This window comes from Spinacia oleracea, chromosome 2, assembly GCF_020520425.1.
Source record: "Spinacia oleracea cultivar Varoflay chromosome 2, BTI_SOV_V1, whole genome shotgun sequence".
NCBI lineage: Eukaryota > Viridiplantae > Streptophyta > Magnoliopsida > Caryophyllales > Amaranthaceae > Spinacia > Spinacia oleracea.
The window spans coordinates 23,144,029-23,171,968 of NC_079488.1; the positions used below are offsets into that span (position 1 = coordinate 23,144,029).

At 35.2% G+C, this 27,940-nt stretch overlaps 2 protein-coding genes and 1 pseudogene across 3 annotated transcripts; 1 reads left to right on the forward strand and 2 right to left on the reverse strand.

Annotated features, from left to right (window-relative positions):
• Positions 1-6,094, forward strand: LOC110799540 (uncharacterized; annotated as a pseudogene).
• Positions 6,095-19,144: 13,050 nt separating this feature from the next.
• On the reverse strand, positions 19,145-21,492 carry LOC110799538 (glucan endo-1,3-beta-glucosidase 5). The gene is made up of 2 exons (XM_022004804.2): positions 21,022-21,492; positions 19,145-20,401 (listed from the first exon to the last, which is right to left on the reverse strand). The coding sequence occupies exons 1-2, from the start codon at positions 21,357-21,359 to the stop codon at positions 19,264-19,266; spliced, it is 1,476 nt and encodes a 491-aa protein (XP_021860496.1). The 5' UTR covers positions 21,360-21,492; the 3' UTR covers positions 19,145-19,263.
• Positions 21,493-21,982: 490 nt separating this feature from the next.
• Positions 21,983-27,171, reverse strand: LOC110799545 (vacuolar protein sorting-associated protein 27). Of its 2 annotated transcripts, none has more exons than XM_022004808.2 (10): positions 26,983-27,171; positions 26,012-26,068; positions 25,836-25,903; positions 24,308-24,518; positions 24,112-24,209; positions 23,694-23,766; positions 23,519-23,578; positions 23,397-23,447; positions 23,205-23,283; positions 21,983-22,501 (listed from the first exon to the last, which is right to left on the reverse strand). In XM_022004808.2, the coding sequence occupies exons 1-10, from the start codon at positions 27,061-27,063 to the stop codon at positions 22,416-22,418; spliced, it is 864 nt and encodes a 287-aa protein (XP_021860500.1). In that variant the 5' UTR covers positions 27,064-27,171; the 3' UTR covers positions 21,983-22,415. The 2 variants fall into 2 exon arrangements, with proteins under 2 accessions (XP_021860500.1, XP_021860501.1); XM_022004809.2 differs by having other exon boundaries at positions 24,112-24,206; positions 26,983-27,167.
• Between the last annotated feature and the right edge of the window lie 769 nt (positions 27,172-27,940).

Consider the following 27,940-nt stretch of genomic DNA (forward strand, 5'->3'; position numbering starts at 1 on the left):
ATATTTATTCAAAATAATGAAATATGCCAGCTTTACTTTTCACAATTTGGGCTTTAACTTTTCGCTCTAAATTTTCGGTTCCCTCCTCTCAGTCTTTACAGTTTTCTTCTCAACTATCAACTTAGGGTTAAGAGATTAATTTTCTCTCATCCATCAAATTCCTCCACAACTGACAAATCGAAGGCGAAACGGCTTTCCATTGTTCACCAGAAAATAAAATCAAATTCGTGGATTCTCAACTTGATTTCTCGAAACTCCATTCGCACTTCGAGCTTGATTTCACAACAAGTTCCAGGTAATTTTCCTCTTTTTATTTTAATTCTTTTCGAAATTTGGTTAAATTTTCCTTATTATTTCCCAAATCGAGTTCCTAATTATTTACGAAATTTGGTTGAATTTTCCTAATTCTTTTCGATATTTGGATGATAATTACATATTAATTCGGTTGTCGTTATTCATTTCTCATCGCTTCTCTCCTTCCCCAAATTGAGGTACTCAGGGGCAAACCAATCCACCTTTCTCTGTTGATTTCACGAAGCAGTTCCAGGTATTTTTCCTCTTTTGTATTTTAATTCTTTTCAAAATTGGGTTGAACTTTCCAATTATTTTCGAATTTTGGTTGAATTTTTCTAATTCGTTTTGAATTTTGGTTGAATTTCCCTAATTATTTTTGAATTTTGGTTGAGATTTGGGTCTCTGGTTTTCGAAGATTGTGTTGTGACTTTAGGCCGAGGCACTGCAGTCATTGTATTACGTTTCTATCAATTTTGTTTGAAACTTGTCCCCAAAATAAAAGGTTGATCTAGTAAATTAATCTCGTAGTTGCTAAAATGCTAAGTTAATACTCCTACCAGGCCACATGTTTAGGAAGGCAGGAACTACAACCATGAGTACTTTACTGAGTGCTTGGTTCTTTTCTTATGAATTTTACGATCATTGATGATGGAAACCAAAAAACCAGAAGACAAGCAACCCTGTTCAAGAAAGGAATATAATAGCATATGCCTTTTAATTTCATATAATTTGGACATCTAGCGATAATTTTTAGATGTGTTTCAGTAATTGATATGATGCTCACCTTTTTAGGAAAGGAATAGCAGAAAAAGGAGATTTTGCCCATCTAAAATCAAAGGGAAGTGAGTCATTAATTTGTGGCAGGTTGTGGAGTAGCTGGGGTTTGGTATGTTTCACCTACTTTGTAGATGTTTTCTACAGTACATGTTGGAGGCCATTGTCTTTTTGTCCCATGTCACGAGTAAATGCGTCCATCTCAACTACATTATTTAGAAAATTATAATGTATTGTTCTTGTGCTCCCCTTTGTGATCCATTTTCGGTAACCAGGGATGGCAATGTTAGGATGTCAAGTGGTCAGAACATACCAGAAAGTAGTTTTGCAGCTGCTATAATCAGAATAATCACCCCTTGAATTCGAGGAACACAACATAGAGACTCCCAATACGAATAATCAGAATAATGAAGAAGATTTAGGTAACTCACTTCCCCACATCTTAGGTGTGATTGTCTCTCATTTCAAAATCAAAACACAGATTGAAGCATAGAGCGTTTGCTCCTCAAGGTATTGTTAGTGCTGTCAATGTTTTCAATTGAATACATAAACCATGTTGGTTTTATACTTTTCTGCTTGTTTTTTGATTGAAATATACATTATAGGATTTGATTTTGAATAAAGTGTAGGATTTTGACCTAACTGAAAACTGTTTTACAGTTGAGTTTAGTTTGATGCTAGAGACTGAGAGCTGTTTGGTTCATACAAGTACAGTTTGATGCTAGAATTAGAGCTGTCCGATTTTTATTGTTCCGCAGTCGAGTTAAGTTTCGTCTTGAGAGTGACGTAACTTTACCCAAAAGTTTGAGGTATCCGATTCATGTATAGGTATTGAGTTATCTCGTTAATGTCTTGTTCGGCTGTTGAGTTGGTTTTATGTGGAGTGTCACGATTCACGAAACCTTATTCAATTTAAAATTGTTTGGCATTCAAGTTTAGTTTAATGCTAGAAAATGAGCTATTTGGTTCATGTATTGTTCAACACTCAAGTTTAATTTCGTGTTGAGAGCCACAAAACCTTGTGCATTTTGGCCTAATTTAAAACTACTTTGAGAGGAGTAAGATTGAGAGAAGGTTGAGGCATTTGGAGAAGCACCTACGTTCATCATCTGGTGAACTACAAGAGATAGAGATAGCTCAGTTGAAAGAAGATCTGGAATATGTTAGGGTAAGTTCACTATGCTGTGTATGAAGTACCTCAAAGTTAGTAGTAATAGGTGTAGGATGACTGCATTTTGTCTGAAGTGAAATCCCTTTCTATCTGGTTGGTGTTCTTAAGGAACTTTCTCCGGGTTATTCTGACTTTCTTCCTGCACCGACTATACATAAACTCTTCATTTCAGATAGCTTGTCATGTAAACAAAGGCTGAGGAGAGAACCCTCTACATCCCTTTTTTTAATGACTTGTTTACCAGTGTGTTTTATGTGAGAATAGGCTTCCCTGTCTAGGAGAAAGTTAAAGACTTTTTGCTGCTGATCAACGAATGCTTGTCCTGAGATGATCATTTTGATTCTTTAACATGTCTTCCTGTTGCCTGCTATGTATTGATCACAACGTCTCATTTCTGTTTGTATGAAAATAGGCGTGTTTGTTGTGGATTCTTACAGCATTGCACTTGGGGAAACAACGAGAACAACTTGCAAAGCTAGAGGCTCATGCTGTAACCACAAATTGTTATGAAGATGATCTTAGGTGACACATGCTCTAATGCTCATGTTATGTAGACTATTATAATCTTAGGTAAAGTTACGTCACTCTCAAGACGACACTTAACTATTTTGTAACGATTATAATCGCCGCTATATATTGCCAATCTGGACCTATAGTAGTGATTATAATCGATACGATATGTATCTAATAAGTAATAACGTCTATTGCATTCACTACTAAAACTACAAACAATATAGATTCTTTTGACGCTAAAACTAATGTATTTGGTATGTGAAATTAGGGAATTATAGCGATTATAACCGCTACAATAAGCGATACTATTATACATTGTATTTCGTATCGATTGTTTTGGTCTACCCCATTGAATATAATAATCGCTGCGAAAGGCTACAACAACGGTGGCTATCGCCTCGAATAACTAATTGTTAGGGAATGTTTTCGTAGCGAATATATTCGCTACTATAGGCCAAAATGATCACCACGAAAACCCTTTTTTCTTATAGTGAAACAAATATAGGATGTCTTTTATAGAAATAGTTAGTATGCTTCCCACTGGATTTTTTTTCTATTGGATTTTCATGGTTGAAAGATGAGCAACAAGGGAGTTATTAATGGGCTCTTGGTTGTGTAAGACAATTATTTGATCCAGAGAAGTTGCCAATTGTAATTGTAACTGATAGGGAATTGACTCTAATGCATGTGATCGTTGTTGTGTTTCCTACTTCCTCCCACCTTTTATGCACTAGACTTATTCAAAATCACAAAAAAACAAGTTTATTGTGAAATCTTTCATAAAAAGGTGGCAAAGAGTAGTGGAAGTTGATACTATCGAAATGTATAGGAAAAGGTACATAGAAATGGTTAAAGCATTTGCTAGAATACAAGCAGTACTGAACTACGTGAGATCATAATGGATTGAGAAATATGCAATGTGCCGGTCCTGGGTCATCCATTCCTGATCCACGACCCATCAACCTCGCCCAACCCACTATGTTTGCCATAATCAATAACTATATACTAAAAAACACACCAGGAAAGATACGTATTATCTCCTAGTGTGTTCTTGCTTTTTTAAAAAAATATATATATTTTTGTTAAAAAACTTTTGAAACGTAATATTTTTTAGGATTATTTTTTTCATTTCCTCCTCATCTTCTATTTTATGGCAAAAGTCTTAAATAATACATATTCCGTAATATTTATTAAAAAAGCCTAAAACTCTTGACCTGTTTAATGACTTTAAAAATCACTAGCTATAATAGTAAATAATATGTACGTACGGAGTATTATTATACTTCCATACTGCTACAACATTTTACAAAACTTATCTAAAATAATCCAAGATGATATATGTCACATTGTCACTTCTTTGGGATATCTAATAAATCATAAGCATGGGTTTTATTTTTAAAAAAAATCATCATACCCCACTATTTTCCCCCAAAAAAACTATAGTAAATTTTTAAACAGAATAGTAGTTTCTTTGAATTCAATATAGATGTAAATAGATATTTTCTATTTGTTCATATGACTAATATATTAGAAGAAATCTACACATTTCTAGAATAAATTTTATTGGAATAAATTTTATGGGGCCGGTGGCCTATCCTTAAAATTTATCCAAAATTTTGTGAATATTTTTGTTTATATAAAATGGTTCAATTTGTCATTTGAAAAATTTACTAGACTTGAAATTTTATTTAGACCAAGTATATATTAATCTGAACATTATAAGTAGTATCATTTAAAACTTAAAATTTGGGTTTAACATAAATGTTCTATTACCAGACTTTAGACCATAGTAACAATATATTTTACTCCATATGAAACACTAATTATAATAAGTATCAGATGTCTAGGGTTAATATTTTTCTCTTCCGCTGTGCCCTAGCCGCTCTCTACCTTCTCCTTCTTTCTTCTTCTTCTTCCATCTTCCCCGTCGGTATTCACCATGTCCGGCGTCAAAACTTCCTTTCATCCAGCCTTTGTCGTCTCCAACATCAAGAACCATGTTTCCGTCACTCTTGAAATGGAGAACGTTCAATATGGAACGTGGGCTGAGACGTTCAAGGTCCATGCTCGATCTCACCGTGTCCTTCATCACATTATTGCACCTGAGGAATCTGCCGAGAAGGAACCCGTGGACAAGGAGTTATGGACAGTCCTCGATGCTACCGTTCTTGGTTGGAATTTTGCCACAATATCCAACGACCTGTTAACCACCATCATTGAGGAAGACATGACTGCCATGGAGGCTTGGAATCGGTTGGAGAGCATTTTTCGTGACCATGCCAACTCGCGTGCGTCACTCTTGAGCAGGAACTCACCCATACTCGTATGGAGGATTTCCCCAATGCCTCTTCTTATTGTCAGTGCCTAAAGATGCTTTCGGACCAACTGAAAAACGTGGGTGCTCCGGTCTCGAATAATCGACTAGTTTTGCAGATGGTTGCGGGGTTGAAGGAAGCCTACAAATATGTCGGCACAAATATTCGTCAAAGCAAGGTACTTCCATCCTTTTATGAAGCCCGTTCGAGTCTCTGTCTTGAAGAAAAAGGGTTAGCCGCCATGTTCGCCACCGGTGGTGGTGGCGGCTCCGCCATGGTCGCTGTTTCTAGAGATACCGATGTTGATTCGGAGGTTTCTCATCCTCACCATAATTCCCACCATCGTGGGAGAAATAACAACCACCACAACAGGGGCCGAAATTCCGGTGGAGGGGGAAAGAAATCTGGCGGTGGTGGCGGCAACCGATCTGGTCGCGGCGGCCGCAACTCCGGGGGTGGCAACCAGAACCACGGAGGTCAGACGTAAGCAGCAGGGTCGTGGCCTTCCATGGCTCCTTGGGGATGGTTTAACCCTTAGGCTCTCCCCCCTTGTCCATTCCCAACTCAGGGGTGGGCCCGTCCAGCTCCTCGGCCCAATATGCAGCAAGCTGGTGTGCTTGGGCCTGCTCCAGTTCAGCCCACTTGGACTCCCCAGCAAGCTTACATGGCTGGAATGCCATCTTTTATGCCTGCCATGCAGGCCTACGCTCCTACGGACATCGAGGCCGCTATGCACACTATGTCTATGAACCCTCCGGATGCAAATTGGTACATGGACACCGATGCTACATCTCATATGACATCTTCCCAAGGTAATCTCACGTCTTATTTTAATTTGAGCAATAAAAACGGTATTATTGTTGGTAATGGTCATATGATTCCAGTTCGTGGTTGTGGTCACACCCAGTTATCTCCCCCGAACCCCCCATTGTCTTTGAATAATGTTTTACATGCTCCCAATATTATTAAAAATCTTGTGTCTGTCCGTAAATTTACTTCGGATAATTCTGTGACAGTCAAATTTGATCCTTTTGGATTTTCTGTGAAGGATTTTCAGACGGGGAGATACCTAATGAGATGTGAGAGCCGGGGGAATCTTTATCCTATCACCTCCAACACCACCATCAACACCAATCAACCATCTTCTTTTTTGGCGTCCTCTCTTTGGCATGATCGTCTAGGTCACCCGGGCGATTCAGTTTTGAATTTTCTTAGGATTAATAAGCACATTGAATGTAATAAACTTCGTAGTTCTAAAGTTTGTCTTTCTTGTGTACTTGGGAAGCATATTAGGTTACCGTTTGTTGCTAGTACGTCTAGTACTTTGTTGCCATTTGATATTATTCATTGTGATCTTTGGACATCTCCGGGTTTGAGTTCTTCGGGACACCGATATTATCTGTTGCTTTTGGATGATTTTTCAAAATTTTTGTGGACATTTCGATTGCCAAAAAATCTCAAGTATACTCCATATTTTTGGCTTTTAGGGCTAATGTTCAAACCCAATTTGAACGTCGTATAAAAAGTATCCAATGTGACAATAGGAGAGAGTTTGATAATGGACCATTTTGGAAGTTTTGTGAGGAAAATGGCATGTCTTTTCGTCTCTCTTGCCCCCATACCTCTTCCCAAAATGGTAAGGTCGAGAGAAAAATTCGGTCTATCAATAATATCGTGCGAACTCTACTTGCACATGCTTCTTTACCATCCGCATTTTGGCACCATGCATTACAAATGGCTACCTATCTCATAAATATCCTTCCAAGTAAATTATTGAAAAATCAATCTCCTCTTCATGTTCTCTACAAGAAGGACCCCTCTTATTCGCATATTCGGGTGTTTGGGTGTTTGTGTTATCCTCTTTTTCCTTCTACCACCATTAATAAATTACAAGCTCGTTCCACACCTTGTGTTTTTTTGGGCTATCCCCCTAACCATCGTGAATATAAGTGTTTTGATGTGTCGAACAACAAGATTATTATTTGCCGTCATGTGGTATTTGATGAAACTAAATTTCCGTTTTCTTCATTACGTACCCCTGCTCCCCATGCATATGATTTTCTTGATAATGGTTTAAGTCCTTACACTTTGGACTTTGTTCACAATCAGTTGCCCAATGGCCAACCTGAACAGCCCACACAAACTCCCACACCTTCTCCCACGGTCCATTTGCTACCCCACACTCCTCCTTTGGACCGACAAGCCCAACCTTCTTTGGTCCCCTTGTCCCCCACTCATGCAGCAGCCCCAATTACTCCTACCTCCCTCCCTACGTCTTTTCCCATGCAGGCCACTCCTGCTCCAAGCCCCAGCGCTGGACAGGAGGGCTCAGGCCCAAACACATCTCCCACACTTGCTCCTGTGCTTCCTGCTTCCGTGTCACGGATGACCACACGTAGTCAACGTGGTATCTTTAAGCCCAAATGTCAGTTTAACTTAAATACCACGGTTACGAAATCTCCTCTCCCTCGTAACCCAGTGACTGCCCTTCGTGACCCGAACTGGAAAATGGCTATGGATGATGAATATGATGCTCTTATTAAAAATAAGACGTGGGATCTGGTACCCCGTCCTCATGATGTTAATGTTATTCGTTCTATGTGGATTTTTTCTCATAAAGAAAAGGCTAATGGTGATTTTGAGAGGCATAAAGCCCGTCTTGTAGGGGATGGAAAAACTCAACAGGTTGGCATCGATTGTGGTGAGACTTTCAGCCCGGTAGTCAAACCGGCAACTATTCGGACGGTTCTTAGTCTATCTTTGTCCAAGAATTGGCCCATTCATCAGCTTGATGTCAAGAATGCTTTTTTGCATGGTGAGCTTAAGGAGACAGTCTATATGCACCAGCCGGTTGGGTTTCGTGATCCAACCCATCCTGATTATGTGTGTCTGTTACGTAAGTCTTTGTATGGACTTAAACAGGCACCCCGAGCTTGGTACAGGAGATTTGCAGATTATGTTATCTCACTGGGTTTTTCTAATAGTAAGTCAGACAACTCTTTATTCATTTATCGTCAGGGAAATGACATGGCTTACATTCTACTGTATGTTGATGATATCATTCTCACTGCCTCTACACATGTGCTTCGCCGTTCTGTAATGGAACATCTTGCGTCTGAATTTGCTATGAAGGATCTGAGTCCTTTGAACTACTTTCTTGGCATTGCTGTGACGAGATATAAGGGTGGGTTATTTTTGTCTCAACGTAAGTATGCTGAGGAAATCATAGAATGTGCTGGCATGTCCTCTTGCAAGTCATCTTCCACTCCGGTTGACACTAAACCCAAGGTTAGTGCTACTTCTGGGACTCTGTATGAGGATCTGACTCATTATCGTAGTCTTGCGGGTGCTCTGCAGTACCTCACTTTCACCCGGCCAGATTAATATCTTATGCTGTTCAACAGGTTTGTTTGCATATGCACGACCCTCGAGATACTCATATGCATGCCCTCAAGCGAATCATCAGATACATTCAGAGTAATTACTCATGGCTTGCACCTATACCCGTCCTCCATCACAGACCTTGTATCCTATACTGATGCGGATTGGGGTGGGTGCCCTGACACCCGGCGTTCTACTTCGGGTTATTGTGTGTTTTTGGGAGACAACTTGATTTCCTGGTCGTCAAAGAGACAACCTACCTTGTCTCGGTCTAGTGCTGAAGCGGAATACAGGGGGTTGCTAATGCTGTCTCTGAATCCTGTTGGCTTCGAAATCTTCTTCTTGAACTACATTGTCCCGTGAGTAAGGCTACATTAGTTTACTGCGATAATGTGAGTGTTATCTATCTTTCTGGTAACCCTGTCCAACATCAACGCATTAAACATATTGAGATGGACATTCTTTTTGTTCGAGAAAAGGTTGCCCGAGGCTAGGTTCGTGTTTTACATGTCCCTTCCCGTTATCAGATAGCTGACATTTTTACTAAGGGTCTTCCCTTGGTACTTTTTGAGGATTTTTGGGACAGTCTCAGCGTTCGTATACCTCCCGTTTCGACTGCGGGGGTGTAATAGATTATGTAAATAATCGGTTATATATCGTAGATATTATTCTGTATATCGTAGATATTATTTAGTGTATATTTCCCTTCCTATTGTACACTAGTATATAAACCCGTTGAGGTTAATGAAATCGTTACGGAAAATATTCTTTCAATTGACAAATAATTTTCTACTAAAAGAAAAACTCAACATAACTTGTGGTAATTGTAACACCCCGTATTTTTTACTATTTTTGAAATATATTAATATCTTTTAAAATTACCGTTCTTAATATTTTCCTATTTTAATTAGTCAAAATAAACTTTATTTATACTTCATATTTTATACTTACTCGTAGTTATTGTTACTCTTGTTATACATTAATATTATTATTTTGGACCAATGGACTTATAACATATATATATACTCCTTATTTTAAATGGGATTAGAATTATAATGCTCTTTCCGACCGTATAGCTTAATTTTCTTTAGCCGTTTTTGCTTTTCTTCCTCTCCCACTGCGTGAGATAATACCAATAGTCTCTTGATGTATCCTATCTCTCTCCCTTTTGCAGTAACTGATTAGATTAGCATCCTTTTAGGCAATTAGGTTCTTAATATATAATATTAATATTGTTAATGTATTGATGTTTCAGTTTTAGGAGTTATAACCTTTTAGTTTTCCAACTCCTCACATATATAATATATTCTTAAACTCTTCCCATTTAGCCACATGTTACTCATCATCTCCATTTTCCTTCTGCCATTTTCCTTCGTACGGAATGATAAGGTACGAATTTCTTTGTGTATATGATGTTGTCCGAGAAGAAATAAGATTACAAACTGATTATGCACTAGCTAGTAGTAGTAGGTGCTTTGAATGTGGGTATTAAGTTTTAGAAGTAAAAGAACTTGAAGTATTTGAATCAAGGGTTGATGATCCCTATATGATTCTGCAGTTGTTGTTTTAGGGTTGATGGTCCCTAAATCTATTTTTGATGATTTGAAAAAAAAAAGTATATTTCCAATGTTTTATGTTTTGTGAGCGTAAGATAATTATTGGGCTGCGGGATTCAATGATTGGAACATGCCAACTACTCCGGCTGCGGGATCGAGTAGTACTTTTCTAGGTTAATTTTTGTCGTCCGGAACTACTTGGGTTGCGGGATTCAAGTAGGAAAACTGGGAGTTTGGCCATTCTTAGACACAGACGGCTGCGGGATCGTCTGAAGGTTCGCCCTGACAAACCTTTGATGGTGGGTTGCGGGATTCGCCAGCGTTCATATTTTTATATGCTTGCCTCACAAACAATTTTTCAAAAGTTAATCTTTATTATTTTAAAGTGATATTGTTTTTGAGAAGTCCTTGTGGGTAAAATTAAGAGTTTTACTTTAATCTTTTTGATTAATATTTATAAGAGTTATTAATGATTAAATTGTGTGTTTCAATTTATGATCTTATGTGTTCCCTAAGTTGTTTTTGTAACCTATATTCTATTATTCTTATTATTTCTATTTAATTGGTTATGCTTGAGCTGGGAGAGCTGTTAGTTACTCCCCACTGATTGTGGAATTTTGTTGATTATTTTACAGGTTGTTTTTCCTACCTTGTTTGGGCTTGGACTTGGGCTTCGAGTGAGAATAAAACTATTGAAGATTATTTTATTTTTAACCCTATTTTATTATATTTGAAGTTATGTTTTAACTCATTTGAGGCTTTATCTTAATTACTCTTTATTTTATTCTTATTGGTTTTACAATTTAGTGTTTAAACCCCTCTTTATTTTTAGGGACAATCCCAGAAGACGGTGTTTCCGCCACCGTCAATTTAAATAGCTCTTTCCTTTCTTATTTTCTATGTTAAAATTTCTGGGTTGTTACATAATTTTGACCAATATTTTATACAACATACTCAAGAGTTTATATGGTCCATAACTCACACTCAAAATTTATAACAAGTTTTCTTACTTAAACTAAAAAATGTATGACAAATTTTAATAAAATAGTAATAACTCCCTCCGTTCCATAGTGATGTTCTAATTTTTACTTTTCAGTTTTTCATTGCATATTTTGTCTCATTTATATCTCTAATTATACATTAACAAAAATATAAAATTTTGATATTATTAAAGTACTAATTGAAACGAATCAAATAAAACTCCACATGAATATGTTTTTTTTCTTAGGAAAAATTAATTCTAATATTTTAACCTTTGGTCGGTCTTCCAATAACAATCCCACTAATACGATATCTCTCGCTGATCAAACATTCAAACCTTTGACACCTATTTTCGTTAAATAGACCTTATGATCGGTTACTTGAAAGAAAGTTAACAACTTTCAAATTGACTCTATTTAGCTGGCGTGGCTTTTTTGTTTACGTTTTTTTTTAAAATTCAAGTGTTATTTGGACTGCAACAGACCATAAATGTACTAATAATCCAAAGTAAAACAAATTTAGAAAGATTCAGAAATTTCTTCCACGTTGATACAAGAAGAGAACCAATATGATTACATCCAAAAAGGCTGTCATTCTAACTGAAAATTCACCATCACTGGGCTATTTTGAGTTTTTGATATTTTTAGTAAGAAAAGAGGTGGACCAAATCAAACTGTGAAATTATTGAATAAAGAACAAGAAAAAGAGAATTTCATGAAAAAAGCAAAGGGCATACTCAAAGAGCAAAAGGGAAATAGAAGCATTCAATGTATATGCTCTCTTGTCTAGTAATCACATAATAACCAGGTTTAGAAGGACATTTTAATCCTTAAAACAAACATGTAATCCACCATAAAGCAAGTGTAAATGGGAATCAATAAATCCAGGAACCTCAATTTTTCCCTCTAAGTTCAATTTTTGCGTTGTGCTCCCTTCTAATTCGGCCATATTAATATCCATGGAATTAGCGAAAGGGAGAGAAAGGTCACTGATGTATATGAATGCATTTGTCACCAATAAATCTTCTACTTCTGCTACTTTCAATTTCGACCACTCTGCAAAAAATTGAAAAATTAGAATATTCATCTTTCTCTCTCTTAATCAACGACTTTGTCTTCTCATCCACTTTCGCAGCAATATCATTGATTTCCGATGCTTTTGTTCTTGAATCGCCCACCTTCACTACCTCACGGAACACCTTCAACCCCCATTCACTGTAAAAATTCCCATGAACCGGCCTTTGAGTCGCAAAATTAGGGTTTCCAACAAATTTTGGGCGATTAAATTCCTGCAATTTCGAACTTCGTTTAACATCTTCGGTACCACCATCTTTGCTAATGAGTTTTTCATTCAACTCCTCTTTCTCTCTCTTCATCTTCTCCTTTTTATTTGTTAACGACGTCTTTGAGGAGCAAACACAAAGAAGGAAATGAGAGAGAGGAAGGAAACATGTTGAATTCGCAATAGTCATTGCCACATAGGATAAATAACTGATTTTGCAGGTCGCAATTTAATGATTTCTGTTTAAAGAAAATAGGTATCAAAGGTTGGGCCAACAAGAGATATCGTATTAGTGAGGCTATTATTGGAAGACCGACCAAAGGTTGGATTATTAGAGTTGAATTTTCCTTTTTCTTATGTATTGGAAATAATTATACGATTCTCTTTAATTTAAATAGTGTCAAAATTCTAAATTGGAACATCCTATAAAAATGATGAGTAATAATTAGGAATGACAAAAGTGATTTATGACAAAAAATACTACAAGTTCTATAATCTTGTGGTAATTTAGATATTATAATCTACAATACATATTTATATGAGTTTTAATCTAAACTTAAAAATATATGCTAAATATAACAATTAAGAAACTATATAGATTTTAATCTACAATACGAGTGTTAACCTAAGCTCAAATTATAATTTAATACAATATAGGTTCTAAAGCCACATCAAATACACATCTAATTCGAGCTCAAATTCTAAGTGCGTTAAAGATGAATTAAATTTTTTTAAAAATTGTAGTTCTTATGTTTCTTAAACATAATTTTTGTTTAATGATTCCCTGAAAAAAGTGAAAATAACAAGGCCTATATATGTTTTTTACGCACATAATACAAAGTATACCATGTTTAATTAATATTGATCAATTTAAACTAATTATGTTTTACATAAATTTAAAATTTTACTATCTCGTTATTATTAATGTGTATCTCATATTTTGTCAAACACACATAACAAATAAATTTTATTTCAATAAAAATATTTCTCAATCATAAATTATTGTTTACGAGTAATTAATAATATACTGTAAACAATTTTAGTAACATCTTTGTGTTGCACGAGTTCTATCCTAGTATCTTTATCAGACATGTTATTATAATATTATTTGTCTGTTATGAATGCTCCCTAAATTCTTACATTTTCCTCTATCTTGTAATTTAGCTATTTTTGGTCCTCTTTGTTCGGATTTTTTCTCACTTCTTTACTCTCTTTTTGTTTGAATTTACTCTCTATCTGTTTGAATTACGGAGTATTATTTATGAGTAAAATCAAATGAAGAGAGATTAGGTTTTATCAATTTCTTGAAGATTTTTTTCGCGAGCAGCAATTTCAAGACTTTTGAGTTTGTGTGCCTCCTTGTAAGAGTATGTGTTTTATTTTATCTTGATATTATATAATACTAGATTTTGGCCCGTGCGATGCAGGGTTTCTATTAAATTGTTAAGTTAAAATAAAACTCCTATACTGCTATATTTTATATATTACGTAGTAGATTAGATTAGTTTTTTTTATTTTAAATAGAAATTCATTTTAGATTTACTTTTTAATTATTAGAGCGTTTGATTTTGGATGAAATTGTATATGCGTAATACTAATAATTAATTAATAACAATATCTAGGTGGCACCTAATTATTTATCTACGTGGCACTCGAATTTTTTAATTCAAAATTAAATTAAAAATCTTATTTATCATTGGCCGAAACCAATAGTAATCATACGTGATGCTCTAATAATTCAGCAAATATGCCTCCTTTATATATAAATATCTAGGTATCTGGGTATTAATCATTGGTTCTCTAAGGTGTTGTCAGCCAATTGGCTGAGGTGATTGGTTGACTTCACAAGGGGTTCAGAATTGTCTTCCGGCTGGCTAAAGGGGTTATAGTTGTTCACCGGCCAGCAAACAACGTATGACATACTACATCTGAAGTTTTGGCATTTCAATTCGATAACAACATGTGTGTATGTTACTACTTATCTATATTTATTAATTAATTTTCTTCCATTCAGTCACATTACTATGTTAGGAGCTTAAAGTAGAAGTGTAGATTTTACCTTCTGAAAAGCTTAAGCTTAGGCGCTTAACACCACATAGTTGTCCAACGAAACAAAATAATATTAAACTAAACCAAATTTCCCATCTTATTTAATACTTCCTCCGTTCCACAATAAATGCATCATTTCTCATTGCACGTATGCCAATGCGCTTATTTGAACATTAATATCTCTATATGCGTATAAGTAAAAATTATAAAAAGTTGATATTTGGAATCCTTGCATTAATACGAATTTAACAAGATCACCTGACTTTGTTTTTACTTACACAACAGTGAAAAAAATATTGTCAAAGTTGATTGAAGAATAGTGCACAAATGAGAAATGATGCATCTATTGTGGAACGGAAGAAGTATAGTGTAAACGATAAAAATTAGTATCTTACATGCAAAAATAAAGCCATAAAAAAATTCATTTCTATTAATCAAGTAAAAACTAATTAAGGTTCCCCCTGACATCGAGGCTTAACTTATATGCGTAGTCTTTTAAAATTTTACGAATTCCAACCTTGAGAACTCAACTTAACAAAAATATGAGTATTTTTTTTTAATGGGATCTTATAAATTATTAAAGGTTACTCGTACTTTTCTAAAACAGGATTTTGCTAGGTATGATAAATTCAATATTATCTTTTGGATCAATTTTTTTATATCATCCAATTACAAAAATTATAGAGCAAAAGTTTCACGAAACGTATTTGTGGTTAAAATTTAACATCAAAGATAAATACTCCTATTCCCGGTTTCCCCCTCTACAAAAATAACCCGAATGTTAACATGAAAAATGCAAAAATATAAATATATAAAGATAGAATCATGTTGTATTATTTAATTAGATGTCTAACTTAAGTCGTCTATATCCTGTTACGCGGAGTACTTATTGTTGTTGAATATATGAAAAAGAAACAATTATTAGTCTGTATTATTTGAATTTGATATTTTATAAATACACATTAACCTTGTAATTGAGCTTCAAATCAACCAATAAAAAAATTGGACTACAATAATAAAAAAACAAAAAAATCAATTAAATTAGCCCGTACATCACACGGATTTAAAACTAGTAAAATATATGAATGTTGAATAGAGTAAAAATCAAGCCCAAATTCTTATATGAGACTGTCCTCAACATCAACTGATGGTGAGACCAGTTCACACTTGCGAATTTAGGTTATATTGATTCTATAGTTTAGACATGTTACTTTTTTTTTTTTTTTTTTTTTATAATTTTAGAGGAGTTACTATTTTTAGTTTAGGTATGTTACTTATATAGTTTATACATGTTACTTTTTTTATACGGAGTAGTTTTAGGGGAGATACCTAAGGCTCTGTTCTCTTCACCTTTATTTTCACTTATTTCAGGTCTGATAAGATAAGATAAGATAAAATAAGATAAAATAAGGGCCAATAAGATAAGATAAGATAAGTTCAGGGCCAATAAGATAAGATAAGATAAAATAAGATAAGTTTAGGGTCAATAAGATAAGATAAGATAAGTTCAGGGAAAATAAGATAAGATAAGATAAGGTGAGGTAAATATTACATAAGGTAATACTATAAGTTTCAATAAGATAAGATAAGATAAGATAAGGGTCAATAAGATAAGATAAGATAAGATAAGATAAGGGTCAATAAGTTCCGATAAGATAAGATAAGATAAGATAAGGGTCAATAAGATAAGATAAGATAAAATAAGATAAGTTCAGGGCTAATAAGATAAGAGAACACTACCTTAGTTTAGGTATGTGACTTCTATAGTTTAGACATGTTACTTTTTTTTTATATAATTTTAGAGGAAGTACTTTTTTTAGTTTAGGTATGTTACTTCTATAGTTTATACATGTTACTTTTTTTTATACAGAGTAGTTTTAGGGGAGATACCTTCTTAGTTTAGGTATGTTACTTGTATAGTTTAGACATGTTACTTTTTTTTTTTAATAATTTTAGAGGAGGTATTTTTTTTAGTTTAGGTATGTTACTTCTATAATTTAGACATGTTACTTTTTTTTATATAATTTTAGATGAGATACTTTTTTAGTTTAGGTATGTTACTTCTATAGTTTAGACATGTTACTTTTTTTTTATACGGAATAGTTTTAGGGGAGGTACATTTTTAGTTTAGGTATGTTACTTCTATAGTTTAGACATGTTACTTTTTTTTTAAAAAGAAATTTTTAGAGGAGGTACTTTTTTAGTTTAGGTATGTTACTTCTATAGTTTAGATCTGTTACTTTTTTTTTATAGTTTTAGGGGAGGTACGCTATTGGTTTCGCGCTCGTCACACCATCAAGTAGATGATGTAACTGGTCTAAGAGGAGACGCGCTAAAAATCAAGACGCTGAAACGAAAAGAGAACGGACTAACGGAGAAAGTACATGCGGTAACATAAAAGAACAGCATCTAGCTTGGTGTTCAGAAATAAGGACCTAATACCTAACTAAAAGTGGGGTAAGAATATAAATTAAAGTTTTACGTTTGAATATCATAATATAACAAGGTGTTTCAATTGGTTAGGATTCTTAGGAATCTTGGCCATTGTTGTCTAATTGTATTTCCTCCACTCTTTAGAAACAATTGTAGGTTCTCTTTTTCATATGGTCGTATCGTTTTTGTTTGGTCGAAAGTAAAAAGCAAAATTATAGATGATATTTGTCATTCCTTATTTTATCTACCAATTTTTTATTTTTATTTTTAATTTTTTTTTTTTTTTTTTTATGTTAATTCAATTTTTCCCTTTGTTGTTTGTTATCCCTCTGTATTTTATTAAGGGATACACTTGTCTTTTCCGGCCGTATTTATTTAAGAGATACACTTGCCATTTTTAGTAACTTATCAACTTCACCATCTAATTAAATAATATATCTACACCCCACCCCTACTCCCTAAAATGACATGGTCCCCACTTGTTTTACTTATTAAAATATCTATTCAACCCCATTTGTTTTATTACTTTATTTCATTCAATTCTTTTTCTTAATACCCGTGCCCGGCCAAGTGTATCTGTTAAATAAATACGGAGGGAGTATATTTTACATCTCTAACATATTTTTCACTCTATCTTTCTCATTCAATATCAATTCACCTTTTAATTCATACGAAATATATTTCATTCAACTTCTTCTACTTCATCTCCCTATTTAACACTCAACTAGATTTTAGGCTCGGACGATGACTCGGGTTACTGCATGTCTGTATTAGTAACATTTATATTATTGTTATTAGAAAATGTTATTCATCTGCAAACAAGCACAATCCCATGTTAGCTCATTATTTTTACCGGAGGGACGAACACAAACTCCTTAAACTTTCACAATCACAAGGACAAAGTGGTGGTTGTAATGAGATGAGCAACAATCAAGACTTTGAATCGACTTAATAACTCATTTCCAAGCTGAAATAATAAATTCAGATAATATCCAACTCTATAAAGGGCTCGATCGACATAGTCACCAATAAAGGGACATGATCTTATCTTGCCTTTATTGGTGACTATGTCGGAGCTCTTTATAGAGTTGAATCTTAATTATTAGAATATATTTATTATTTCATCTTGGAAATGAGTTGCTAAGTCGATTGAAAGTCTTGATTGTTGCTCCAATTACAACCACCACAATGTCCTTGTGATTATGTGAAAGTCGAAGGAGTTTGCGTTCAGCCCTCCAGTAAAACTAATGAGCTAGCAAGGGGTTGGGGTTGTTTGTAGATGGAGTAAGAGAGATTCATGGTGATGAAATAAAAGTCTGCAAATGTGTATTCTATTACAAGAAGAAGAAGAAGAAGAAGAAGAAGAAAGGATTTGAGGAAGAAGAAGAAGAAGAAGAAGAAGAACAAAGGAAGAGGAATGAGAGGAGTATGTTTTCGCAAAAGCTATGGTGACTATTTGTAGATAGTCAAAGTTGGAACGTGTTTTGGTATAGACAACTCTCCACTTCATTGACTTCAATAGTTCAATAGTCAATACCATATAAAATGTGGGAATTTTCTTTTATTCACACTTGTAATGACAAATTGAATGGGATCACTTTTGGACTTTTGGTATATGCAAGTAGTAGTTACGATTGTGATCAAGCTATCCACTTTTACTTTTGCATATACCAAAAGTCCAAAAGTGACCCCCTATTAAGAAACAAGTTAATGTTCATTAGAAATATCTTGGTATATCTATTATTATTGGTCGGTCAGAAAGGCAGTTTGATGATTTATTTCGTACGAAGTAGTAATTTTTTTTATTTCATTACTTTTTCACATGTTAAAAGGGATGACAATTTTGTTGCGCATCACCTTGTTAGATTAGTGTCATTTGATTTTGAATAAGTTTGAAAAAATCACTGTCCAAAAGAGGTGGCTCTGTATGTATTAATGGACACTTTGTCCTTGAATTAATGCAAGCACTAATCTTTTCCTCAAAAAAAGAAGTATAAGTGGATAACAAGGAAGCACGGACACGCCATCTGACCTTCGTGTCCCGTGTTAAACACCTATTGGAGACACGCAAAAATATGAGTTCGAAACGCGAAATTAAGTGTCCAGATTTTTTTGAAATATTTGGACATAAAGACACGGACCGGATACACGATGAAGAACTGGACACATTTGTTGGACAAATATTGGAAACATTTTTTAATATTAGTCAAATTTTCAGTTTATTCACTTTCTTTTCTCAATTCTTTCAAAGGTCCAATGTGTTTTTGTAAGCCCACAAATTCATTCATAAACACTCAAACCCTTATTGAAGTGGACCAAAACATAAACGGAAATGGAAGGATTCAAAACAAAAAACAACTTTGTGAAATTTACCTAAACAGAAAACATAAAAAACATAAAGAGACGGAGTGAGTATGAGCTTTAAGAATCAATATATATACACCATAAAATATATATTTTCAAACAATATACAAAATAATGCAAACCCTCAAGTTCTTTGTTCACAACACCAAACTCAGGGAGCAAAACTGATGGTACCTGCCACAAAAATCAAGATTATACCAACCATCTTTTGCAAACTCATGGGTGGCGATGAAGAAGAAGGAGGGCTCCCATTCTTCGGAGTCTTCGAAATGTCGATCATAATCTCGAATCTACAACCATTCTGTGAAGGATCAGTTGTAGTAATGGTTGCCATATTGTTAAAATTACATGCTCCGGCGCTCTGGTTCTTCGTCTGATAATACATGTTAAACGCATAAGACGCGTTACTACGAGCATCCAAGTTACCACAGGAAGATCCATAACCAAGTGAAGTGCAGTCAGCAAATTGGCAGGCATAGCCAATACTGTCTGCAACACTTGAAGTGTTAGAAGGACTTGCTTGAGGTGACATAACACACCACTTTTTAGCCAAATACTTGACCCTTTTCGCAGGGACGAGGCTTTTACCTCGCCCCATATTCAACTGATACTTTACACCGCCATCATAGTAGAACATCCCCCAATGCCTCTCGAAGTTTCCTGGGGCGACACTCTTTGAGTCTTCGTCAATGAGAGAAAATATGTACACATCTGGTGGTGTACGCCGTTTAGGAGTGCCCTTACCTTGTAGGATCCTGTTTATGAGTCCTTGGTTGAACTTCCTTGCATTCTTCAAGTTAGCATTAGCAGCACCATCAGTAGGCCACCCTACTTCCCCTATAATAACGGGTAAATTAGGGAAACCGTTCTTTTCTAGGGCTGATATAAGGGTATCATAGTTGGCTTCAAAGACATTATTGTAAGTAAGGGTACCATCAACAATAGGGTTGGATGCACCCTCAAAGAAGGCAAAGTCTATTGGGAAATTAGGGTCACTATTGAGGCTTAGAAACGGGTATATGTTAACCATTAAAGGGGCAGCATTGTTGTTGAGGAACTTGACAATTGATATCATAAGGTCGTGTATATCAGCTCGAAAATTACCCCCTGATGGAAGAGTTGTGTCTGATTGGTAGACATCGGCGTTTAATGGGACAGTGGCCTTCACTTTGTGTGCTATACCGGCTTTGATAAGAGCAGCTTGAATGTTCTGCAGTGCTGGGAATGTAGTGTGTGTGAATCTGTCTCCGTAGTCTTTTAGAAACGGCTCATTTCCAACAGCAACATATCTGACATTTCTCAAATGTTTATGAATTAGATCATCTGTATTTTGCAGATCTATATATGGAAAATCCAAGATAATTTACTGTGAGAACAATAATATATGCATAGACCTGTCAAAAACCGACCCGAAAATATTGGTCTTGAACAAGATTTTGTGACCCATAATCCGATTTTATCCGAACCCCAACAACCCGAAATGTAATGGGTCAAAAGTCCGGTCGGACCCGTTGTTGACCCGACCGATTGAAAATATTTGTGTTTATAGTAATAACGAAATTATGAAGAATTTTAAGCACAATAAACATGTTATTATTGTTGGGTGTAATATGATTTTTATTTGAATTATACGTCATTTTATGGTTGAATTTGAATAAATATAAACTTGTTTATTAAAATTTGTTAATTTGTGCGCATATTTTTTACATTTATTACACAAATTAATAAAAAATATAATACATGTTTTTATAATCTCTCAGCCCGTTGGATCGACCCGAACCCAAAAGTTCTGGGTCTTGAACAAACATTTGTTAACCTGAACCCAAAAGTGACTGACCCGAACCAACCCGAACCCGACCAACCCGTTTGACAAGTCTATTAATATGCATGCATGTATTGTTATTGTTACCTTATGTCGACCCCGTTTCTGGAGACAAAACCAGAGACATTCTGATTCACCCAGTTGACAGCAGCCTGAACACTACCAGCAAGTGTTGCTAACAAATCATTAGGAATTCCAACCATAACTTCAATACCAGAATTCCCAAGGGCAGTAAGCGCGCCATGATCAGCTTCAAAGAGCTTAACTTTGTTGAACCCGTTGTCCTTGAGCAGCTTCACTACTATTTTCGGGGGTAAAGGGTGTGTCGAAATCGTACCCCAGTTCACGCCGAGGCCTAAACCACCTGCCACTAAACAAGCACCAATTATGAAGAACAACAAACACTTGTGTGATTCAGGTCCCATTTTTTATGTTACTTTGATTTTCTGCAATGATTTGTGGCCGACCTGGAAGTGATTATATGCAGCACCTGAGGAACTGTTAAAAGACAAAAGAAAATCAGAAAATGCTGGAATAATGGTAAAGAAAGGGAAAGAGAATTCATGAAGTTTTGATAAGGAATTTGATGCCAGTAATTTTGATTCTTAGCCTGCAGAGGGGAAAAGGGGGAATCTGAACAAGAAAGGAATCATGAAAAAAAAAAGTACTGTAATAAATTTGTTAAAAAACTTTTAGAAAAAATGAATTAGTTACACACCTTTTTGCTTACCTTTCTGCTGGATTTGATCTGATACCATTGCCAAAAAAGGAAGAAAGATATGACTGTTTTTCGGTAGGAACTAAATGTTCTTCCTATCTTAGAAGAATTACTCTGTAAAAAATTTACAGCAAACTTTTCTGCAGAAGTTGCAGCTTCTAGATTTGGTACCTGCAACTGCTGCAACACTTTTAACCTTAAATCTGACTACTGTTTTAATAGTCAGAACTCGCAGATTTCGACAGTTTATTTGGTTAAAATATTTAGCTTCTACTAAGATACAATAATAAAATTAAATTAAAAAATAACATAAAACCATAGCCAATGAGATTTGACCACACGAGTCAAACATAGCCGATTTTATTATGAACTGGAAACAAATGTATGATTACAAACTTGAGATTGCTTCCACATAACAAACGGCCAAAATGCATTCAGCAGAAAAAGGAAATTACAAGACAGAAGAAATTGCAGCAGTTAAGGGGAATTCAACTGTAATCAGCATATTAACAACCTTCCTGAATTACCAGTTTTAATGGTGAAAATGACTTGAAAATATCTCTACCTCGAAAAGTGGGAAAAGAAGGAATAAACAGCATTATTCTAATCGTGTTGACTGTACAAAACTTCAATCAACACTGTGAACCTCTGAACTAGTTCATAATACACAATAGATTACAATTACAGCAGCAAGAGCATAACCATAACAACCATTTGATATGATATCCGATCTCTTGCGAGGAAAGAAAATAAATATTGACAGTCACGCGACAGTCGCCAATCCTTCCTCTATCTTTTTCTTCATTTTGTACTGCAAAGTGACGGGGGCACAATCCAATGGCGTCTCCCCTGCAAGATATGTCAACTGCAATTAGCAGATGAAACCTTCTGTAATCATAAATACAAGTTGGTGCTATTCCGAGTCCTCTGTAACTATATACGTATTTTCCAAGAAGATCATAGATAGAGTTCCAGCATTAGCAACTAAAATGCAACTGAAATATTTTACTGCCATTCCAATGCTTTGATCTCACCACATAGTTTTACGAAAAAACAATATGGTACCCAGAACCTGTGAACCAATGGACATAACCAATAAGGTTGCAATGCATGACAAAAAAGACAACATTGCACGAAATAACTTCTAGAAAGCTTTCAAGAGCTTTTATTTCCTGTGCATCTTTCTTCTTGGTTAACGAAATGTTCGAACATCCCTAGGTGCAATAATATGCATAGCTGGAAGACGAGCTACTTGAGTTTGGCTAGAAAATTCCGGGAGCTAAGCTCGATTTGAGAGGCTTTTGAAATATTTTTATTTTATTTTATTTTACATATTTATAATAAGTTTACTGGTAATTAATACTAGTAAACATTGCGCGATATGTATGAGGATCTTAAAAAATTAGAAACATTTACTAATAGAAATACTATAACCTAAAAAATAAGTTATTTGGTCAACATTTCAGAGTTTTTAACAAAGCTGGGCTAGGCTCATTATCAACCATAGACATCTGCAACAACATAAACATTCTAAAAGAACAAGAATAGTTACCCTGGGAGTTTTTGCAGTCCAGTCTAGCACCATGATCCATGAGGGAAAATACTATTTCTGTTTGATTGAAAACTGCAGCCTGTACAAACAAATTGACACCATAAAGTCACGAAAGGGGGAAAACATTCACTGCTCGACAGTTAACCACCAAACTGCACCCATTTGGAAGAAATCTTCCAAAGAGAAAATTACCAGATGCAGCAATGACAATCCTTGCTTATCACGGTAATTTGAATCCACACCCTGCCAAGAAGAAGATAACTTAGTTTAAGACCGACACAGCAAAACAAGAGGGGAGCAAAATATGCAAATACCTTCTCAAGAAGATCCTTGACTCCAGCAAAATCGCCACTTTTAATTGCTTCTCTTAAGCCCTGAGCAATAAAAATAGCACAGCAAAAACTCAGTTAAGCATGCAATAAGAGAACAAGTCAAGCTTGCTACAGGATAATCGGCTCCAATCTCTATCGAATTAATGTATTTGTATACCTCCCCATTCTCTTCGTAATTTGTCAGAGGTTTCTCTAAACCACTTGCTGATGAACCAACACCAACACTCGAACTGCAAACATTTAACATTAGGTGGTTATTACAGTTAACAAGGTTCTCCCGTCCAACAAATTTGATTTGTCAGTGGGAGCACAGAAGAAGATTTATAACAAAAAAAGAAAGTAAGAAGATACAGTTAACAATTGTTCTCCCTCTTAGAATATAGCAAGCCACAAAGCTTAGGTGCTGGATTAGGAGTATTCCAATTAAGTAGAACACAACTTTACAAATCTAAGCAGCACATTAACAAATGAAATTTAGTATTTATCAAGTAACAGGTTGTTATATGCATTCAACATCTCATGTACATTCTAAGCTTCAACTTTTAAATTTAGTGTGAATACGAGCGTAACCATACCCTTGTCTGCTATCTTGAGTAGAACGTTTTTGCCTCGAAATGTTATCTGTCTTCTTTGTTTTCGAAGATAAAGTTGCTGATGAAGTAACTACATTCTGCTTTAAAACACATGGAAAGAGAGAAAATATAAAAATTCTAGCATTTGAATAAAATGGCCAAAAAGAAAATGTTTAAGAAATACTTCGTATTAATCAACCTGAACAGGAGTTGCTTGAGCAGGTGGAAGTGACACCACACAAATGCACAAAGGCATACCACATTTGCATTCTGGAACTGTTGAAACAGGTGGCTGCAGGGAAGATGACCAAGTCTTATCTTCTGAATCCTCGTTCAAGTCTAAAGTTGAAACAGCTTCTGTGACGGAATTGATTCTTTGTGCTGAAGGCCCTAAACTGTTAACCGTGGATCTACACCAAAATAACATTCAGTTTTGCTCAGAAAATTGTGACAGTACACACCAATCTTCAGGAAGGGCAATGCAAAATGCATATGAACAGCAAAGGGCTCAAGGGGCTATAGTGATTGAATCACAAGCATAAAGTAGGAATATGATTGAGAGCCTAGAACTAAGATATGTTAAAGAGCATGCTTCAATTATCTTTCAGTGACATGAGAGAGCCTTCCATACTTCAGATGTTAAGAACCTGCATTCTATAGCTACAAGATGACATAAATAAGTCAACTATTTATCAGTTCCAGCTTAATTTTTCATCAGTTCCAGCTAAAACTACGTAAGGATATTCTTGAGGTGGAAAAATGAAATAAGGTTAGCCGATATGGAGTTCAAGTGTGCAACTGTTAAAGTTGAGATAGCAAGGACATTTGCAAGCCACTGTACTAGAATTCTGCCTGAAGGGAGCATAAGAGATTCAGAAACATTTGTTTTACTACCAGCAGCCAAAGAAAACTGTTATTAGAAAATAAATGGTTTGTGAAACCAACGTGTATAATATCACTTGTAATTTGTCTTCCCCTCCAAAAAAATGAAAAATAACAAAAGCTCTGGCTACTTCATATTGGAAACACTGTTTAGTTCCAAAATGAATGTTCCAATATCCAATCTGGAGGTCCTAGAACAAGTGGCCAGTGACCACTTCCCTGTTACAAGACTCACAATGCTTTTTCTGTTGGATTACACAGGCCCAGGAGTCGACGAAATCAAATAGAATTTTCTATAGTATTAAACATGGAAGATTGCATCCATTTATCTTGCCTTGAAATGATCATACAAGAATCCGGGAAAAAAAAACTTCTATCAAACAGGACTTCCACATATACATCCACGGAGCATATTGGATATAAAATCTACAAGACCAAAGAAGGAATTTCTCTCTTAAGCAATTTGGTGATAACTAAAGCTTTAGTTGTTCAACAAGACTGTAGTTTTAAGGTAAAACTGAGGAATGAATAAGCCGCTATAAAGTCGGTACTCCAAATTGATATTGCTTGGTGAGGAAAATTAAAGGGAATCAACTACCACGTCCATAATTCAACTGATATTGTTTAATGAATATCAGTGTGGAACTACAGAGTTTTAAAGTAAATGACTGTTTGTTACTTTATTATGCTTGTGTTATCCACTCTACAATCCTCTCTTCTTCAATTCCTGACCAAGACATATTATATCACACATACATACCATGAAATGGCGGAATGAGTCTGACAACCATGTAAAATAGGAGAATGATGCTACTAAAGAAGACAAAGATTGAATAATAACTTACTTGGACAAGCAGTTGAAACAATCGGAACAAACTCTGACATCATTGTGAATTCCAAATTGTGGCAAAGGCTGAAGAAAGAGTAATAATTAACAAAAGAGGAAAAGAAATCGAGCTCAATCATCGTTGGCCAACTTTAAAAGATCATAATAGGAGACTAAACAATACAAGATCTATACCATTTGATCAGATGAATGCTCATTACATAGGGTCCTCCCACAACATCGGCAATGATGCTGCATAAGAAGATGAACATGATAAGAGCAAAGCAATATAATCAAGGTGCATACTTGACAAAACAACTAGTCATATGTAACACAATCAATTCCTCTTCTACCTTTTATCAATCCCATCTCTTAATCATTCTACCTATTACTACTACGCCTCAAAACAGTGGATAAATGGATGCATCCTTGTTCAAACAGATTCTTCATTTACAACGCAATGGCGTCAGCTTCTTCACAGTAAAACAAAATATCCATATGGTTTAAAAAGTCATTTGAGTTAGTCCATCTCACATTGTCTAATAAGAAATGGACAGTCTTTCTCACATTGTCTAAGAAGAAACCAAAGAATGAAAAAAACTTGCTTCTCCTCCACAGTTTGAAGCCTTCACTTAAACACTCTCCCTCCCTACAGTGCCTTCCCAAGAAGAAGGCGAAAACACTTTTGAGTCCGATTCTTGAACACCATACTATTAACTAAAAACATAAAACTCCACCAATATTGTTCAAACAAACACATAAAATCCACATGAAAATGATTAACTCTGATCTAAGATATAGGATACAAAATTTTCAACAGAACCGCAATCATTATACTCAAATCAAACCACAAGCTCACTGCAACCTCGAAAATTAAGCAGAAACTAACAACAAAAACTAAAATCATAGAATCAACAAAAATTTCCAGCATGCCCTTCATAAATTAGATCTGATCATCAATTAAAATTTCGAAAATTGCAAAATTTCCCAATAATTCAACAATTGAGCTAAAAGAATTACATTCAATACCCTCCAACATATTTTTCAGAAATCAATCAAATATTTGAAGTATAATTCAATAACACAGATGGGAACATTTAGAAAGTGTTAAGAAAAAAAGATAAAGGTGAGAAAGCGACGGAAAAGGGGAGAATTAATAATAATACCCGGCGACGAAAAGCATTGAAGCTGCATTTGCAGACGTCGCAACGGTTGGCTTCTTGGAACGGCGGCGGCTCCGGGTTCATTTTCCGACGCCCGCGAGTTCGATCACACCAACGTAGGAGGAGTATTATTATTCCCGGAGGAAGTTCAAGTTAAACATATTCTATTATTCTATGTTCTTCTTGTACTTTTATCCACCTATTCGGATTTCGGACTTTTTTAAATGAATTAGGGTCGGACTGGAGTCGGGGACTTGTTTTAAATCAAGTGGGTTGAATTGGATTCGGATTGTTTTAGATTGCACCGTGCCCGTCAAGTAGAGCTGACAAATGTATTGTGTTGTGCCGCGTTCGTGTTTTTGTCGAATATAAACGGGTTAGAAAACCTCAATACTGACCAGGCCTATTTAATAATCGTATTGTGTCGTGTTGACTCGTTTAACTAACCCGATCGGAAATTCTTGACATTAACCCGTTTTTGTTTGTCTGATTCGTGTCGTGTATATGGAGAGTAGCATAAACATTTTATTGAAGAATGAGTTCATACGGAGAAACTCTTTGGCTAAAATGGTCATGAGTTGATAACCTTAAATATGTATGGACTACAGTTAAGCATCCATTAGACTTATCAAAAGATCTCATAAAAGAGACATTATATTGATTTGAAAAGAAACCACCACTCATTTTCTCATATGTAGTCCGTCGACTTAATTAGAGCTTGTTATTGGGCCTCTTGTAAACTTGTAACTGCAAATATATTTTTATTTTCTTAACATCAGATAAACTTGCATTAATTCAAAAAAAAAACTTGCATTAAAAGTAAAAACATATTATAACCTAGCACTTAAAAATATATTAGCTCTTACATGAAATCCAACTAAAACATCAAAAAACTTGTGTTTGGGCTCCCAATTGATTCTCAATTGGGCCACTAAGTCCAAAGCCCAATGGCTCTAAACAA